This window comes from Ctenocephalides felis, unplaced genomic scaffold (assembly GCF_003426905.1).
Source record: "Ctenocephalides felis isolate EL2017-DRISC unplaced genomic scaffold, ASM342690v1 CF-g0.4_SCAFFOLD_01886, whole genome shotgun sequence".
Taxonomy (NCBI): Eukaryota; Metazoa; Arthropoda; class Insecta; order Siphonaptera; family Pulicidae; genus Ctenocephalides; species Ctenocephalides felis.
The window spans coordinates 40,648,245-40,666,688 of NW_020538040.1; the positions used below are offsets into that span (position 1 = coordinate 40,648,245).

The 18,444-nt window shown below is 28.2% G+C and overlaps 1 protein-coding gene across 1 annotated transcript in view; it reads left to right on the forward strand.

Annotated features, from left to right (window-relative positions):
- Positions 1-18,444, forward strand: part of LOC113374961 — a 728,862-nt gene that overhangs the window by 304,160 nt on the left and 406,258 nt on the right. The window contains exon 4 of the mRNA XM_026614918.1: positions 9,920-9,986. Within this exon, the coding sequence (XP_026470703.1) occupies positions 9,941-9,986 (46 nt within the window). The 5' untranslated portion in view covers positions 9,920-9,940. The remainder of the gene's footprint in view (positions 1-9,919; positions 9,987-18,444) is intronic.

An 18,444-nucleotide genomic window follows, 5' to 3' on the forward strand; every position in this document is an offset into this window, starting at 1 on the left:
TTCTAATTCGAATATCTTTAAATAAAAGAGATTTTTTAAATTTTATATCAGAAATCATTCTTCTTTCTGTTTTGAAGTGATTGTCATTATGAAAATGTTTTGTACGATTTCTGTCATTCAACTTTGATGAATTTTTAAAATTTAACTACTTGTCGTAAGGCCGTAATATTACAGTAAGTTCTATAAGGCCATGATATATATTGTTAGAAAAAATTTCATAAAAATCGGCTTAAATTTTTTTTTCAACAGTTAATTACAAGAAAACGGCTCGGTAGATTTTCACCTAAAACTAATCAGCATCAATTTCAACTAATATCTTTCGGACAGTTTTTGATTTTTTAAAATCGATTCGGTAGGATGAGCTTAAATGTGGATGCAAAGTTTAACATTTTTTTTCAAATTACAAAGAAATGGCTTGGCAGATCGTCGCAAAAAACTGACAAACGATAGTCCTCATCGAAATACATCAAATGGCTTTTAGATTTCTGAAATCAATTCAGGCGTTTTTGAGAAAACGTCGATGAAAGATTTAATTTTGACAAATGCCAAAACCAATTTTTGCAAACTTTGACAAATTTTCAAAGTCAAACCAATTGTCGTAGGGCCGTAATATTTTAGTAGGATCTAGAAGACTAAAGTATCTTTGTTGAGATACATCGAATGGCTTTTAAATTTTTGAAATCGACCCAGCCGTTTTCGAGAATCTGTTCACATACACATACAAAAAATCTGTTCACATACACATACACACACACACATACTTTTTCCAAATTTGGTCTCATTCGATTCAGAATGGCTTGAAACGCCGAGAAAACATAAAATTAGCAAATCGGATTTTTTGATGAAAACATAAACTTCTTCTTTAGGAAGTTAAAAAGAAATCAGGAAGAGTTAAAAACAGATATATTAGATAATCCCGAAATTAGACAACTCATAATATACAGTTGGTATATTCTGTGAATCGAGAAAATAACCAGGAAGTCAGGCTAGAATTCACCAAGATAGCTGACAAATGTTGGAGTTTAAAACGGAATCAGTCAGATCTTGTTCACACTCGAAAACAATGTAAAAAGACTAATTTTTTCATTCTAATTTGAAGTAGCACTGGGTATATCTCGAAAACTAGACATGTTAGCAAAGATCTGTTACTTTCTTGGACATCTGAGGATTTTTTTTTTCTAACACGCAGTGTTATTAATCCTCTGATAGGCCATATATAGATATATTGCTATCTATATTTTTAAGCCGTCGGAGGCTGACGTCGAACCTAGAACCTCTAATAGGAAGGCCGTAGTTCTAACCAGCAGGGCACGGGGGAGTTCATCTATTATATTATTAAAAATATATAATATTGTAAAAACACTGATTTCGCAAAACGTTCTCATGTGGCAGAGGCCTTATATCCGGCACCTGTGGCTTAGCGCGAGTTCTCGTGCAAATGCAACATCCTCCTCCGAGCCAGCCTGGCGCACATATATTTTCTTCGGCATGTGCACACACCCCCAACTGGCTGTATTGCTTCGCCTAACATTAAGTTGTATTTTCACTAACACTCGCTACATTTTGTCGCCGCGCGTGTTCTGAATGCGAATCATATCCGGTGGAGAGCGGAAGCCGCCACGGTTACCAACCGTGAACGCCGCTCTGTTGGCTGGCTCTACTCAAAAATAATGCGCGAAGATAAATTACGTCACGTGAGATGATAACATCTCTCTAAGGTTGATATAAAGCCGGATTTTGGAAAAAGTTATTTTCTAAAATAAATTATTTATTACTTTGTTTACGTATATACGCGTTAATCTTTAATAATCATGCCCCATAAACAGGCACACAATTAAATAAACGATAAAATTTGATGTATTTTATTTATTTAGGAAATTTTGTGCAATTTTGGTTTAAACATATCATTACTATAATGAATTACATTAGCATAATCGACGTTTGCATTTCGGAAACAGCTAGTGAAATTACATAATAAACGTATTTATTTGAATTACTACGTTTACATAATTACTTAAATATAAATTCAACGAAATAAATATTTGCGGTGTAATAATTGTTATGATTTATAAAATATTTATATTAGTTGTAGTATGCAAGCTGAATAGAATATTAAATTATTTTGTTTTATTATTTCGATTTAGCAATATATTTTTGAAATTGTCATATGCAATATAAAACTTTGATTTTTTTTTTCTTTTTTGATATAAATGGAAGTATTAATTCCGTTTATGAGTTTGTAGTATGTGAAACTATACTTGTGTCCTAGTTAGATTTGGACTGATCGACTTATATTATATACACCTAAATTTTATGTCTTTTAATTTTGAAAAAAAAAGACCAAATTCAGATAAGGGTAGGGCGGAGCACAAAGGTCCAATTTGAGTGTGAGCAATCGATATGTGAAAACTCAAACATCCAACTATCTGACTATGTCCAGTAGAACTCCCATATAATACATTATTGTAGAAATGTGTTTTATTGTTTTTTTTTAATAATTTATCACTTTTTACCCCATAAACTGGGTAAAATGAGATACCCATGGGTCAAACGGATATAATGTCTTATTTTTATTCTAAAGGGAATTTACGAAATAATAGCTACGTTATTCAAGCAATGCAAAATATAAATTTTATGGGTACATTTTAAACAGAGGTAACACTGTATGCAACTTTGTTCTAGTATTTTATCAGAAATAATCATCAGCATAAATAGAAAAAATATTTATTTTGTTTATTTTTTATAAAATTGCTTTTGTTAACTTGTTTTATTTTCTATTTTTTTTGGTTTACACCTTTGCCGCGGTAAAGATTCAGATGGTCTTTTTTACCCCATACACATGTAAGCTATTTATAGAAAAAAAGCCGTTGAATTTAAATTAATAATAAATTAACAAAATAATAATACATCTTTAAAACAATTAAATAACGTATACCTAAAATGTATATTAAGGTCTTGTAAACTAAACAAAAAGCGCACAACCAAAAAACTAACAAATAAAGAAAATACTTTTGTTATGAATTTTCAAACATCGCCGTTTTTCATCCAATAGAGACGTCGTAAGAATCGAGACGATGTCTGGTTATACATCTTTTTCCCTGTACTTGTAATGTTGTTAAAAAAATCCTAACTTTACTTGTTATCTGGATATCTGTGGTGGACCTTTCTACCCGCGGAGCTCTAAGCCCCGTTGTACCCTAACATACTTTTGTAGTGCAAAAGATAGGTGCAAGTTAACTATTCTATAAAAATTTGAACGTCATGCACTTATAGATATAGATGGCATATTTTTGAAAAACTCGTAATTATTAATTTAATTAATTAATATATCTTCTAATCTAGAAAGTCTGTTGAATATCTTACCATGTTCCTGCCATTTTAGTGATATATATGTATCTACACATACACACACATATACAACATCTCATTTTTTAAGGTACGCCAAAATGTTTAGAAACCTTTAAAAGGCAAAGATATACAAACATTTTCATTTTCGATTCTTGGACGATTGCTATATCTTGCCTACTGGAAGTTAAAAAAAAAAAACACTTCGAAGTAATCTCGATGGTTTATGAAATGAATAGGTAAAGTTATGTACTAGTTGCATATTTGCGATCAACACATATTTAGTAAACCTAGAAAATTTTATTCTAGAAGAAATTTCTTTTTTAATAATAAAGAGAAGTTATATATTTTTATTTCGATATTATTTGCTCACGTTGCGATATTTTAATTCTGTTATTATATTTTTATGAATGCGTAGATTTCATTAAGTCTCTAAATGTCAGATATAAATCTATTTATAGTGAGTTTTATTTCCGGCGCATGTTCTTAGTTCGTCTTCTAGGACTGCTCTCATCTTCATCCTCATCCTCTACGTTTTATCTGTAACCTTGTGCGTGCTAAAATGTTCATCTTTCTCGTGGCGCTCGCGGCAAAATATTAGATCTCGAAGCGGCATCATTAATTTTGATAGACTCCGGTGATTGTATTGCGGCAATTTGCAACCGTCTTTATGAGATATGAAACAACAGCTGCGTTCTTTTGATGCCGATGTATAAATTTTATATCAAGATTTTTATAGACATACGTATACCGCCATTACTTATTTTATTATCAGTTAGAAGACGGATAAATAAATATTGTATTTCACATCAAATTAGATTATTGCATGTTTAATATAGCATATGGGCTGCCACGTGGATTAGTGGTTAAAGCCAGGTTTCAGATTCCATACTGGCCTCAGGCAACCGAATTTAAAGCAGTAGTGACATCAGATTTTACTTGGAAATATAGATACCAATATGTTTCCAAGTGTAAATAGCTTTTACCCGACATTGATACATAAATGAAATATTCATCACTATTACAGAAATGGTAATAAAAAATCATGGATCAAGGATTGAGTTGCCACTTATAAATCCACTTCATTTAAAGAAATCAGTATAATAGCTTATAGGTCTTCTTATTATTTGATTCTGTTAAAAAATGAATATAAAAAATATAGTAGAAGAGCTACAGGCTTGTTGAATCAGATTTTCTCTTGAATTAATATATCTCGAGAGATACTGATTGAATTTCTAGGAAATAAAGCTAGATAGATGCTTTAACTATTCTTCTACCAAATCAAGTGAAAATAACTTTATAGCTATTGTTCATTATTTCACATTTAATCATTTTCTAGAAAAAGAACGGTGTTAATACTAACCGGGGCAAGTAGTAACGACAACAATATCTCTGATATTTTATTCTTTACTTATTTTTATGAAAATTGTAAACTGTAATTAATACAAATCAAATATATAATGCTTTCATAATAAATTTTTGTCATAAATTAAAATAAACTACAGTTATTATCATAATTTACATTTGCCTACATCTCACAAACAATTCATTCTACGCAATCCTATTCATTTCAATCTGTATATAATTCTTGTATTTTACAACTAACCCCATCATTTACATTGCGAAGTAACTTTTAAATAATTTAGCAATCACAAATTTTATGACACATTGTCAAAGATTGCTAAATTCGAAACGAAATAATATATAAAAAAATAAAATTAGTCGACGATGATAACGCAAACGGAAATTTTATGATAGTTCAATTTTATATAACCTGTCAAAAATGACTCACCTGCACAATTTTTTTACAGCATCGGCCTGCGGGACAGTAACTATGACAATATTATGTAGGACGGTTTACATGTCCAATTTACACAAAAAATGATTGCTACTACTTATAAAGACCATAGCTTTTTTATCGTGCTATATTTTTTGCTTATTATCGATTCTTTCTGGACATTTTTCGTAGTGAAAAAATGGCATGTAATCTGTTGTAAGATGCCTATCTCGCAGCATCACTCAAAGTGAAATTGTTCGACCGTTTAGTATCGCATTTGGATTGAATGGCTGCTCGAAATGTTTCATAAACTCTGTCAAAAGTCAAGTGGGCGTATTATGTGTATAAACCCTTGCTACCAGTTATCTAATCACAAAGCCCATAGCAGGCTTGGCTAACCCAAATGATCTTATGGGCCGCAGGGCACATCCTGCTTAATCCCGTGGGCCGTAAGCCGACATACACGATGAACTTCTAAGCCTCATCGTATACACGTACTCTATCAAAAAGAATTATTTGTTATACGGACTCTTTTTTTTACCTTTGAATATACATAGTGGAACCTCGCTTTACGACCTTGCTTCATAATAAATCCATACTCAGGGCTTTCCACATATAAGTAAAACAAGTGGCGTAAGGCATTGCAGCGTAAAATAATATCAGGTAATGAATAGGGACAAAAATAATTAAATTTTGAACTATTTTAAAAAATAACACTTTAATTTTTTTATATTTGTAACGATTTAGAATCAAAAGAATATTTAGATCAGTTTTGGCTATAATAAATACAAAGTGTAACAAATTTTGAAATGCAGTGTTAATATATTTCAACCAATGGCGTAATACCTGAAGGCAAATTGCTGGAACTTCCTGTAAACATTCAAGGAATTAAAATCAAAAATAATATATCAAAATTGATCAATGATTAATAATAATTATTTTAAATATTTCCATATAGATTATTATAAATACTGTGAAGTTTCACGACTATCGTATTTTACAAAGAATGTATTTAAGTGAACTGTAGTGTATTACAAGAAATGTAACTAATGTAGTGTATTACAAGAAATGTAACTAATCAAGCCGAGATAGAATGAAAGCATAATTTTTAGAATAAATTACTTATTCCAAAATTTAAGCGGAAAATAATCAAATTTTTTTGAAAATTTAAAAAAACGATTTTTTTGAAAATCTTGAAATATTTTGAAAATTCTGAAGTTTTGTTAAAATTTTAAATTGCTTGCTTCACTAAAAAAAATATTATTTCCGCACACCGTCAACACAAACAAATATTTTTTTCAATTATTCTATTCATATGATCCCTTTCCTCAAAAACTGCATGACCATTTTTTGTACCCTTAACACTTTGCCTCCGAGTCTTGCTTATCAACTCACCAGTACATCTCACCATGAATAGGAATCGAATGTTTTTTGAATAATTCAAGTCGATTGATTCATGTAAGAACATATATTACAAATATACATTTGTTTGAAACATATAAGAAAACTTTAAAAATAAAAGCTTCTGGCACGAAAGAAACATGTGAATAAAATTTATACTCATTATTAAAATCTTCATAAAATATCTGATAATTTGATATTCAATGATCATTTTTGATCACCAAATGGCTTTTTTTTTTACTTCTTCTTCTGAAGTTCCAAATACCAAATAATCAGCACGTTGCCTTATCAATAGGAATCGATTTTTTTTTGAATCATTCAAATTGGTTGATCTATGCTCTCGAAATGTTGAACGAAAAATTGTATCCGCACATATATACATCTTCAGAAGGCTTTGAAACGTAAAGATATGCAAAAATATTTTTGTTTGTTTTGTGTTACCTATAACTTACCTTACGGGAAGTTAATAATTATCAAATTAAATTAAATATATAATGCGCAATATATATATATATATATATATATATATATATAGTTAGTTCTTATTTCTCTTTACCCCGGTACATAATCCATTTCTTTATAAACATTTTTTTCTAATTAATCTGTATTGACCATCATTAATTAATGTTAATCAATATTTTTAAAAAACATTGTATTTGACAGAATAAACCTGATGATGGAACGTACCTAGTTCCGAAACGTCGTATTAAACATCTTCAAAAAACAAATTGTTTTTTATTATTGGATTTACTGTTCGGAAAAGAAACAATCAATATATTGAAAAAATCCAGGACTTATCTATTGAATATATATATATATATATATATATATATATATATATATATATATATATATATATATATACGTATATATATATTCGTGTGTGATAAAAAAACGTTCGTATATCACGTAGAAACATGTAAGCGCTAAATGATTAAATTTACTGATTACGACATATGGCAGTTTGAGGTGAAATGACTTACTACATTATATATCGGTATCCTGTTTTATATTCAGCCATTTATTATATATATTTTTTTCTTGACTGGTGTTTGTTCTGCCAACATCTATTTCGGCGATATGGATAAGAAAGTTTCGGCAGGTAAAGACACTCGTGCCCCCGTATCATGTTCTAATCTTTCGGGTAGGGAATTCTAAAAAGAGAGCGGAGTCCGGCCCGGCTCGGCTCGGGGTTGCGGGCGGCGCCAGTCGCTATTAAAGCGACCGATTTTTATAGCGTCCTTTATCCACTATTCATGGGCGGCGTGTAATACCGCACTCTCGCCACGAGCGATCTCGTGTTTGTTTAAGCGGGAACGAAAGATCAAACTTTTATGCGACGTCGTGGATTTAAATGATTTATTAGTTGGTGAAACGACCAAAAACGTACATTTCCATTGTTGGCTGCAGACCGTAAATTAAGCAATTATGTCGGCCTATATATAGGTGTGTTTTTATGCGCGTAAAATGTCGTCGTGGCACAAGCGCTGCTTGCCGGTATACCTAACTCTCCCATCCTATATCACGATCTCTCATAAATTAAGATCTATCATCACATCTTTTTTTTGATTTTTCATAATTGTTTTTATTTATTCTGTTTTATTATTAACTGTCCGTAGGGTAAGTTACATTATTTGCAAAAAAATCGTAAATGAAATTGTTTATATATCTTTTCGTTCTTTTGTTTCACAATGTTTTGAACATTTTGGTATACGTTAGAAAAAGTGGATGTATTGTACCAATGAAATTTATATTTTGCATGGGTTGAATAATATAGCTATTATTTCGTAAAATTTCTTAAAAACTAAAAATAAGAAATTCGACCTGTTTGTTCATTGGCAGCCTCATTGTATTACGTTGAAAAATAGCAAAAAATACAATTATATATATATATATATATATATATATATATATATATATATATATATATATATATAATTTAGAAATATGAAAAACAACGCTCTTTTTTGCACTAATTTATTAAATAATAATTTTACAAACGTTTCGAGACTAGATTTGTCTCTTGATCAATGTGTTATAATTTAAAATCTAAAATATGGAATTCAAATTAGCATTATGTATGCAATATATATATATATATATATATATATATATACATATATATATATATATATATATATATATACTAGATGACCCGGCAGACGTTGTCCTGTACCCACATCTACAACTTTTTAATATCCTATACTAATATTTACCGTTTACCTAAAAATAATGATTATTGCTTTTTAAATTACTCTTCACACCAAAATGCATATTCATCAATATGAGCGATGTTTAATGTAGAACTGCTTTAAATAAAATGAAGAGTCTCAATTCCCACACTATATTGACAATTGAAGACTTTTAAGCAGTATAACATATTCAGAAAAAATTAATATATAGTATCCGCGGAAAAGTACAATATTACTTTGGATTTTTTCACCCAAAATAATTGCTCTAATAATGTTGCCTATAATTTTTATAATCTCGTACCATATTTTAATTATAATATCTAAATTACATTTGCTTATTATTAGTAATAATTTATTATACATTATTATTTCTTAATTTCATATTTTAAGTGAATTAATTTGTTAAATCCCGTCTTTATGTGTTTCATTCAATCTACGATCAACTAACTAAATATTTCATATCCAATGCCAAATAAAAGAATTTTTGACCCAATGAAATTTCTAAATTATTTTTTGAATAAGTAAATTTATTGTATTGTGAAATAATTTCGTAAAATAAGGCAAAATACGACATGCATAAGTCTAAAAAAATTATATGTTAAACTGAATTATATAATTTCATCTGCCAAGCGCATACACAATCTTATATTATTTTAATTTCTGGCACATTTTAGGTGCTTATATTATTGTCATATATCATTTTTCTCACTATTATCATGATTACATTATTATCTAATATTGTCTGGGCTCATAAGAAAATTGAAATTTTTGGCAGATGACTGTACTCATTTATCAAATTATTTTTAATATCAAATAATGACATGTTGTGTTTTGCAATTTTTTCCATTTATTTTTACAATATTACTATATTTTTATAATCATTTCCTAAAAAAAATCATCCTAAAAAAATCCAATAACAAACTTCAGAAAGATTTATCAAAATCCAAATTAGATTATTTGACTACTACTATTTTACAAGATATTTTCAATGAACTTTAAAATGTATTTTGTGCCTTTATACGAATAGCAATAGTGATTGCTGCAAATACTGCAAAAGTCAATATATTCCAGAACAAACACCTATAAACTTTACGGGCGTATACACTTTTCTCTCTATGCAATATCCACATCTTATTAACTATATTATTAGTCTTATTGATAAATCGAGATTTCCTAGTTCACTAACGTTTAAATTTAATTTCAGAAAACGAATCGTCTGTAAAGGATGGGACGTACGCTGAATGCCGTATTCTTTATCTGCTGGATTGTCGGTAAGTGAAACAGATTTGTTCTATTTCTACATGTAACAGAAAAGTAATTTAAATTAAACATTAAATACTTTAACGTTAAAAATATTCTAATATTTCTGAGTAAGATAACCTTTTGCGTAAGTTCTTCAAATCCTAAATTTGCGGAATAACCGTCTGCGATATTTTACACCAACATTTTTATGCAATTGATAGTTATTAACGCAACTAATCATGGGATATGATTAAAATATTAATCCAATTTTCAATATTCATATTAACTTAGATATTAGATATAAACTGCTATCACTGCTCAAGTCACAGTGATATTTGTGGAACGTGGAACAAATATATTGAAAATATCTTACACTGGTAAATATCGTCGGAATAGTTGCCAATGTGGCATAACAATATAAATGTAGCAAATTGAGAAATTATCCAATCTAAATCAGCTCTTAGACTTAATTACCAAAAAGCCAAATTATTAAAATCAGAGACTAGTTCTTCATCAATGATGAGTATAAAAGCTTATTAGTTTAACATAATTAAATATATCTGCTTCTTCATATTGAATTATTTAACAGCATCAGATTACTGAACCTCTAGATATCGTTTTTATAAAAATACTGTACAGATGTTACGATAAAAAAATACTCTTCTACTATTTTTTGTTCCACTCTGTAAATTAGTTTGATTTTGCGCAAGAATAGCCGGCGTTATAAATCCACTTGTTAGTCTTTCATGTAATTAAATATTCCTCTGGCGTTCTAATTTATAGTTTCTCTTAGTTTTACTTGAACTGCTTATCATTTCGTGTGAGTTATTGCTGAAGTTTGCTCGTGTGTATACGTGTTCGATTATACGTTATCTGCCCCTTGGAACTTACAACATTTACCTCTAATTACTCGGTATTGTAAGTAAAACTGTTTAATGCCACTTTATAGTAGCAGCCATAAATAAATAATTTTAATGATAATTGATAGAAAGACATATTGCTATTGCAAATTTAACCTTGGTTCAGAAAAGAGCGCTTTTTTTAACAGAACAAAACTATAGTTTTATCTAACAGCAAAAAGAATGCTTATCCACATTTTAAATAACCGTAATTTTTGTTTTATAATTCTATACAATAATTGTGCTAATATTAATCAGCTGAAACTTATATTATTGTATTTAACTAGTGGATCACAAATTACCTACATGTGACGATGAATTGTAGATGTAAATAATTCCAATATCATAATTTCGGGAAGTCATACAAGATACAAGTATCCTTCATATTTCTTTTCTATCAAAGTTAGTTTTTAGCATTTTGGAAATTGAAACTTTGAGGAAAGTTTTTTGTTAAAAATTTCTTTGACTATTTGTTAGTTTAATTGTGAATAAACGGTAATTTGTTGCACCTAGTAATTAAGTTTACCTAGTATGTTTGGTATATAATATATGTTATATTGTTTCATTAATTCTAGTTTGCATAAACCAAGTTTTATTTTTTAATGCGTAGAGGTTAATACCAATAAAATAAACCTGTTATGTTTATTTATGTTTTATTATATCGACGTTAAATACATATCTTATATTAAATATTTTACTTATGAAAAGATTTTCAATAAATTACAGAAGTTTACAAGGCGAATAACATGGAATCTTTGAAGACACTTGATATAAACTTTTTCTAAAGAACTTTTATTTTTCAAAAGCTGTGTTTGTTTCTAATGAAAATAATTTGAGGTTAAAAAAATGTTCATATGTGTTTAGAAAATATTATTCGTTTTTTAAATTAAGTATAAGAAGATACGCGTTTAAACCGACTTAGGTATATATAAAACTAATATACCCCCACAAGTTTATAGCAGAGCCCATGATATTTAAATTGGTTTGTAATTTGGAAGTCAATAGTCAATAGTTTAATAGTGAAAATATTATAAATTGCATTTTTATAATTTCTCCTACTACTATCGCTACTATCCTTAGCACCTACATTGCTAATAATGTTATAGTCTTCAGTATCAAATTCAGTTTAATATCTGATAATAACAGTTTTAGAATCACTGCAATATTCTAAATTCCCAAAACTAAGTTTAATATTTTTTGTTGAAATAAATTTTCATGTGCATCTCGATAATGGGCGATAATAAATCCCCAACTTTTACCATATAATTGGGTGTGGGATAGCAATTTTTTTCTTATACCTCACTTCTTAATTAAGATAGAACATATAGTTCATTAACGGTTTTTTATGGTTCCCTATTAAAACTCGCTAACCACGCCGTAATTCAACCCATTATTTCTCATTGTTCTAGTAATAGTCTGCAACCTTGTTTTTTTAGCACCGGTGGTATCATACATTTAATGTTTGATTAAATCGTGCATATGGAGCATTAATAACTAACGCCGACAGGCACTATCGGGCTCGACACAATGTTCGTAAGTGTGTACCAGTTAAGCGCAATTTTATTTCACCTCACTATAAAGCAAATGCATATATGTGTAATAAAATTTTAAATTTATCAGACATTTAATGGATATCGTATGCACCCGAGTTTAAACTCGTACGCCTTACATGAAATATAATAATATTCGGTCTTAAAATAATATTATTTTAATTTTCTACTTTTATACTCGACATAATAAATTGTTAATTATGTTGCTACATCGTTCTTGACATAAACTTATAAATTATTGCTTTTATTAATTTATCTATATATGAAAAATTTATATTAAGTAAATGTAGATTGTTGGTAACATAATGCAGATATGTACTGAATATTTAGAATCCTTTATAACGGTCTGCGGGAAAAAAGATGTAGTAAGTTTTATGTAGTAAAAAAAGATTTCATAACCGGCATTATTACCCAATGATAGATTTTGTCTGTAGGGGTGGCTTAAAATTGGTTTAGTGCCAAGGAACATGCTGTCTCTGGTTCCACGTAAAATAGGCAGGTGATAGTCGCTTTTACATTTGTCACCATTGGGATGATGATTCTGACCAGATTTCAGTATACTGATACATAGTTATTGTAATATTTTGACTGATCGATCGTGATCGATAACAAGTATATGGAAGTACGCTTCAATTTAACCTGAAATCATTTTTGCTTGAACGCCAACCCTATGCTTTGCATTAATTTTATTGACTTGATGAAATAAGAGAAGTTTGAGAAAAAGAGAGTTTGAACTAAATTAACTAACGGTTATAATAAAGTCTGAAAAATACGTTTATAATGTAATATATATATATATATATATATATAAATATATATATATATATATATATATATATATATATATATATATATGAATGTATCACATTTTATTTTTGAATCCATACAAATAGAGACTATTGATATGTGAACTTGTTACATTTTTCAATTGCTGATAGCACATATAATCTGATAGTTTAACAAGAGAGACTTCTATGAATGCTGCAAATTAAAATATTCGACGTGGGCGATTGTGGCAAATGAAATTCGTCGTTTAGTTCTAAACGCATAGGTACAGTAAAAATATAGGTGCCATCAGAAATGGAAACGGCGCTCTTCAGTAGAATTGAATACAGAACGAACGTATAGAATTTGATTGAATTTAAACGAATGTGATCGTATTGTAAAATCGTTTCTATGGGTACAGTACGAGATCGATTGATGTATCTATAATATATATATATATATATATATATATATATATATATATATATATATGTGTGCGTGTGTGTTGCATGTGTTTAGACTGATATGCAGTTTTAAGTTATACATAATTCTGTAGCAGTTTGTCTTTAGGTTATGCTATTTGTGCCTTCAAAACACATTAAATTATATATACTCCATGTTATTATAAATTTTAACTATAGATGATATAAGATTGTATGGCGAAACATCTACATAGTATAAATTATTCTTATAAATTGGGTTATTTTATTTCATGTTGTCTCTATAACTTTATAATATAGATGGATGAAATAATTGTCTATATACATATATGGATGAACTTATTATCTAAATATTTGAATGAAGTTATTATCGTTATATATGGATGAAACATGACCTACGGATTCGAACTTAATTTAAGATATGGTTCATTTGTGTCTAAAACTATTTGAAGGTCCTTTACATAGACTCTCAGTTTTGCGTATTCTGATTTTTGATTCTCATGTGTTTTGTGTCGTCAGAATCGAGATAAGCAGTTGTTTTAATGTGGAATGCGACTTACAACTATTTATTTTATTCCGGCATAGACTCGAGATATTCTAAATATCTTGAAATTTGAAAATATGTATTCTTTTTAAAAATAGTCAATGACCACAGATTTATAAGCACGACGAGTCTCTTCTTATTCTGCCACTTTTCTATGACGAGTATCTTCGTCAACTACAGTTAACTGATTAAGAAAAATTACTGAAACTTTTCAATTTCATTTTATTTCATTCTCAATAAATCATCAAACAACGATTTCAAATTTGTAATTCTAAATCAAAATATTAAGAATTTAGAATAAATATAAATAATGTATAATTTTTATAAATTAACTATAAAATATAGAAACCTAATAAATTACTTGATAATTGAACAATAAGTGTTATTAATACTTTTAAAAAGGTCTGTTATATACTGTTATATAAATGCAAACTCATGATTTGACAAATATTAATGTATGATATTTTGAAGTTAAATATTTATAAGAAAACCATTCTAGTAGTTATTTTACGAAATATTTATATGTAATAAATAATATTTTCTTTTAATTTTTTTTATTGAGATTGAATGTAAATTGCTTCGCTCTAATTGGCTTCTTGAAATCGACGAGCCCTATTGACCCTCATAGAAAATCATTTCTATTCTATATTATATATATATATATATATATATATATATATATATATGTTCTTATAATCATATATAATATATTTTTATATCGGAATGCATATGTGTGTGAGTGCATATTTCTTTATGAATATGTCTAACATATGTATTTTTATTATATAGAGACAATTTTCGAGCGGACCATTTCCCATTTCTATCTTTTTAACCAAGTCATTTTGATTCATATATTATACCGAATGCAATTTTGTGAATCAGCGTTTGCAAAATGGAACAAGCAGCTGTATTGTGCACATATTCCCAATGCCGGAATACTGCTGGCGAAAGCATTTTCGAGTAGATGCATATTCTGATATAAATATAAATTTATTTTGGAGTCAGTTCAACAAAAGAGGGTACCTTTAAACGTTTATTGTTTAAGAAAATAGTAAAATATTTGCTAGAGCCAAAACCAGAGTTTATATGACAAAATCGTGATATATGATAACGAATGACATATGATATTTTCGAATTTCTTTACATATTTACATTTATTATGTATATATAATATATATAGTTTAGTTATTCAATGTACACCCAATAGAAGTATAATTTTTGTTGATTGTGAATTTATTTTAATGAGTGTTCACTCAACAACAAAAATTAGTTCAATAATTCAACGTATCTAAGTATTAATAGTTTTAAAATGTAATATATGTAAGGTAGAGACCAATGTCTCTAACACAGGTAAAGTTAAGAATTTTTAATAACAATATTTAAAAGTAGAGGGCAAAAGATGTGTAATTAGCCGTCGTCCTAAATCAAGTAACGTCGCTATCAGAAAATAAACTGCCTTGTTTGAAAGTATACGATAACAAAAGTATTTTTTTTCGTTGTTAGTTTTTTGGTTGTGAGCACTGTTGTTTAGTTTACGAGACCTTAATATAATTTTTAACTATGTATATATCTATGTTAATTTTTACAACAATTAATTGATGACTCTTACTGACTTCAAAAGTCATTTCAAATATCAAGAATATAAATAAACCTTTTATTTGTTTTACGAAAACATTTAGCGGGTGCAGTAGAATAATTATTATAAATCACTTTTCGAACTTATTGAATTTTCAACGAATCTTTGATTCAACAGTAATTAAAAACGCTTGTTGTAATTAAAAAATCACATAGAATTAATTACTAGAAAATCGATGCTGCAGTGCGCTGACGGTAATTATCACAAATGTTCGCCGTCGACTACAAGCTATCGAATAACAGCTGTAATATTATTTCAAAACGATGTCATTGCCTTTATGAGTACGCCATTAGAATTAGTAATGTCTCATTAATATAAATTAAATTCAAGATGAAATAATAATTAAATCAAAGCAATGGTACTACTGCTTCCTTTATTATTTAAACGACGCCGACTGATAGACATTATATCATAGTTAATTTCATAGAAACTTTTTATAAAATGTAATAAAAATGATTTACTTCGATACTTTTGGCATTTATACGGTTGAACTCGATATATAAAATGTTATAATCGATAGAAGAAACAGGTGTGTCATTAAAATGGGTGATACATTCTAACCGAATCAACTAATTAAATTTGAAGATGGTTTTTATTACAAAGCTAATTTTTTTATGCTCTATGTCACCTGCTGATTCTCTTTATTATTAAATAAAATAATAACTTTCACCCTTGGCAATTATCTTAATATATCACAAAAACTATTGCTCATTTGCTAATTAATTTTAGGTAATTTGAAATTGAACATCAAAATGTTCGTTTTCTAATTTCACAATTAATAATCATCTTTTATAAGTGCATAATAAATAACAAGCTAGAATAATATAGTGATTAATAATAGAACAAAAAATCCAAGAATTAATATAATTATTAACTTTGAAGAAACTACTTAATTATAATTTAAATATTTATATACATTTGCTTTATATATTGTAATTCCTATTATATATGATTGAAGATGGGTTTGATTATTCCCGATGTAAAAGAGTATTATCGTTTTAACAGTTATGCATTAATATTGTTTTTTGGGAATGATTATATAATTATTTCATAATATTTTAAAAGAGACAATATATGTAATTACGTAGTTTATTAAATCGTATATCGTTGCAATCTCCCAGAAGCAAATCATGAATTTAGTCTAAATTTTTAATATTTTAAAAATTATGTGCACAACTTTAAGCTAATGTCTACGTGCATTTGGTATTCAATATTAGTAACCATAAAAATTTGTATTATAGTAAAATTGTCATCAACGCATTTTTCATATCATGCATAATATTTTTATCTTACTTATATTTGTCGTAGAATGTATTTTTTTAGCAATCACAATATGTTGATATCTTAGAAAATAGTAGTTCGTCAACAGAACCAATTTTAAATTTATTTGTTTTCACAATAGTAGTACGTATTTCGTTATGAATTTGAACTGAGATATATATTTTTCTCGGTTTACCTATTATAAATTGCTTGTCGTTCTACGAAAGCGGTTCTGAAAATAATTCACCTTTATAAAATATTTCATTCTTCTGAGCGACTCTTTCGTCTAACGTTATAATAGAAAAGTACTTTATAAAATAAATCAGAAAACTGCATGATCGTACATACCTTTATGCTAAAAATATGCTTTGTCAAAAGAAACAGTTGTTTTTATTTATTTCTTGCAGTATTTCTATTGCATCGAACAGCGTGTAATAGTGTTCTTGTACAGATCAATATGTACGGAGAGCTGGGTTGTATTTCAGAGTACATATTTAAAGCAAGCTGAAAATGTATGTAATACTTTTTATTTTGTACCCTCTTGGGGGGTTATAGCTGAATGCAAAACAAATGCTGGAGAGATCGCATAGTATATAAAGGTCAGGTCATTGGGTCACTCAAACTGGTCTATGGCATATATCTAGTGCCCGGAACATACCATAATCCAGTTTTGACTAAACCGATTTATATCAAACGCAGTATACCATACGACGTTTGTCCAATAACTTTTGTCGATAATTTATATTGATATTGACAATTTTGGTTTCTACGTTTATGTAATCGTATCACCATAATTAAAATCATAAATAATAAATATAGGCTTGGTTGAACTTGCAAATAATGATAATCTGATCGAATTCGAACGAAGTGTTTCTGAAGCGCAATGTTAAATTTTTCTGAAGCACGCTTTGATATCAAATTTATTTATTATTCAAGAATTTCTTTGAAAGAAACATTCAATTACATATGTTTTTGTAAAACATACTAGTATCTCTTTTTACTAAATTATGAAAATAAATGTTCAGCAAAAATTATAAAGAAAAATAAAATAAAAACTTTCTGACAAATATATATCACCGCTCGAATTACTAGAAAATGTATCGTGTCGACATATTGTTGCTACTCGAGGGCAAAAGGTTACTATTTTGTTTGACTAAATACTCATATGGGCTTATTTATCGAAAAAGATATAGTCTCTATCCAATAAGATATTATACTTTTCAATATGTTAATTGCAAATTTTTTTTAAAAGATTTATTGGTTTTTATTATCTACATAACTATCTATTCCTACATGTGTTTATAATACAACTAAAATAAATAATTTTCTATATAAATCTTAACTTTTTCTAATTTCAATATTATTTAATTTTTAGGACAAATATTCATAAATA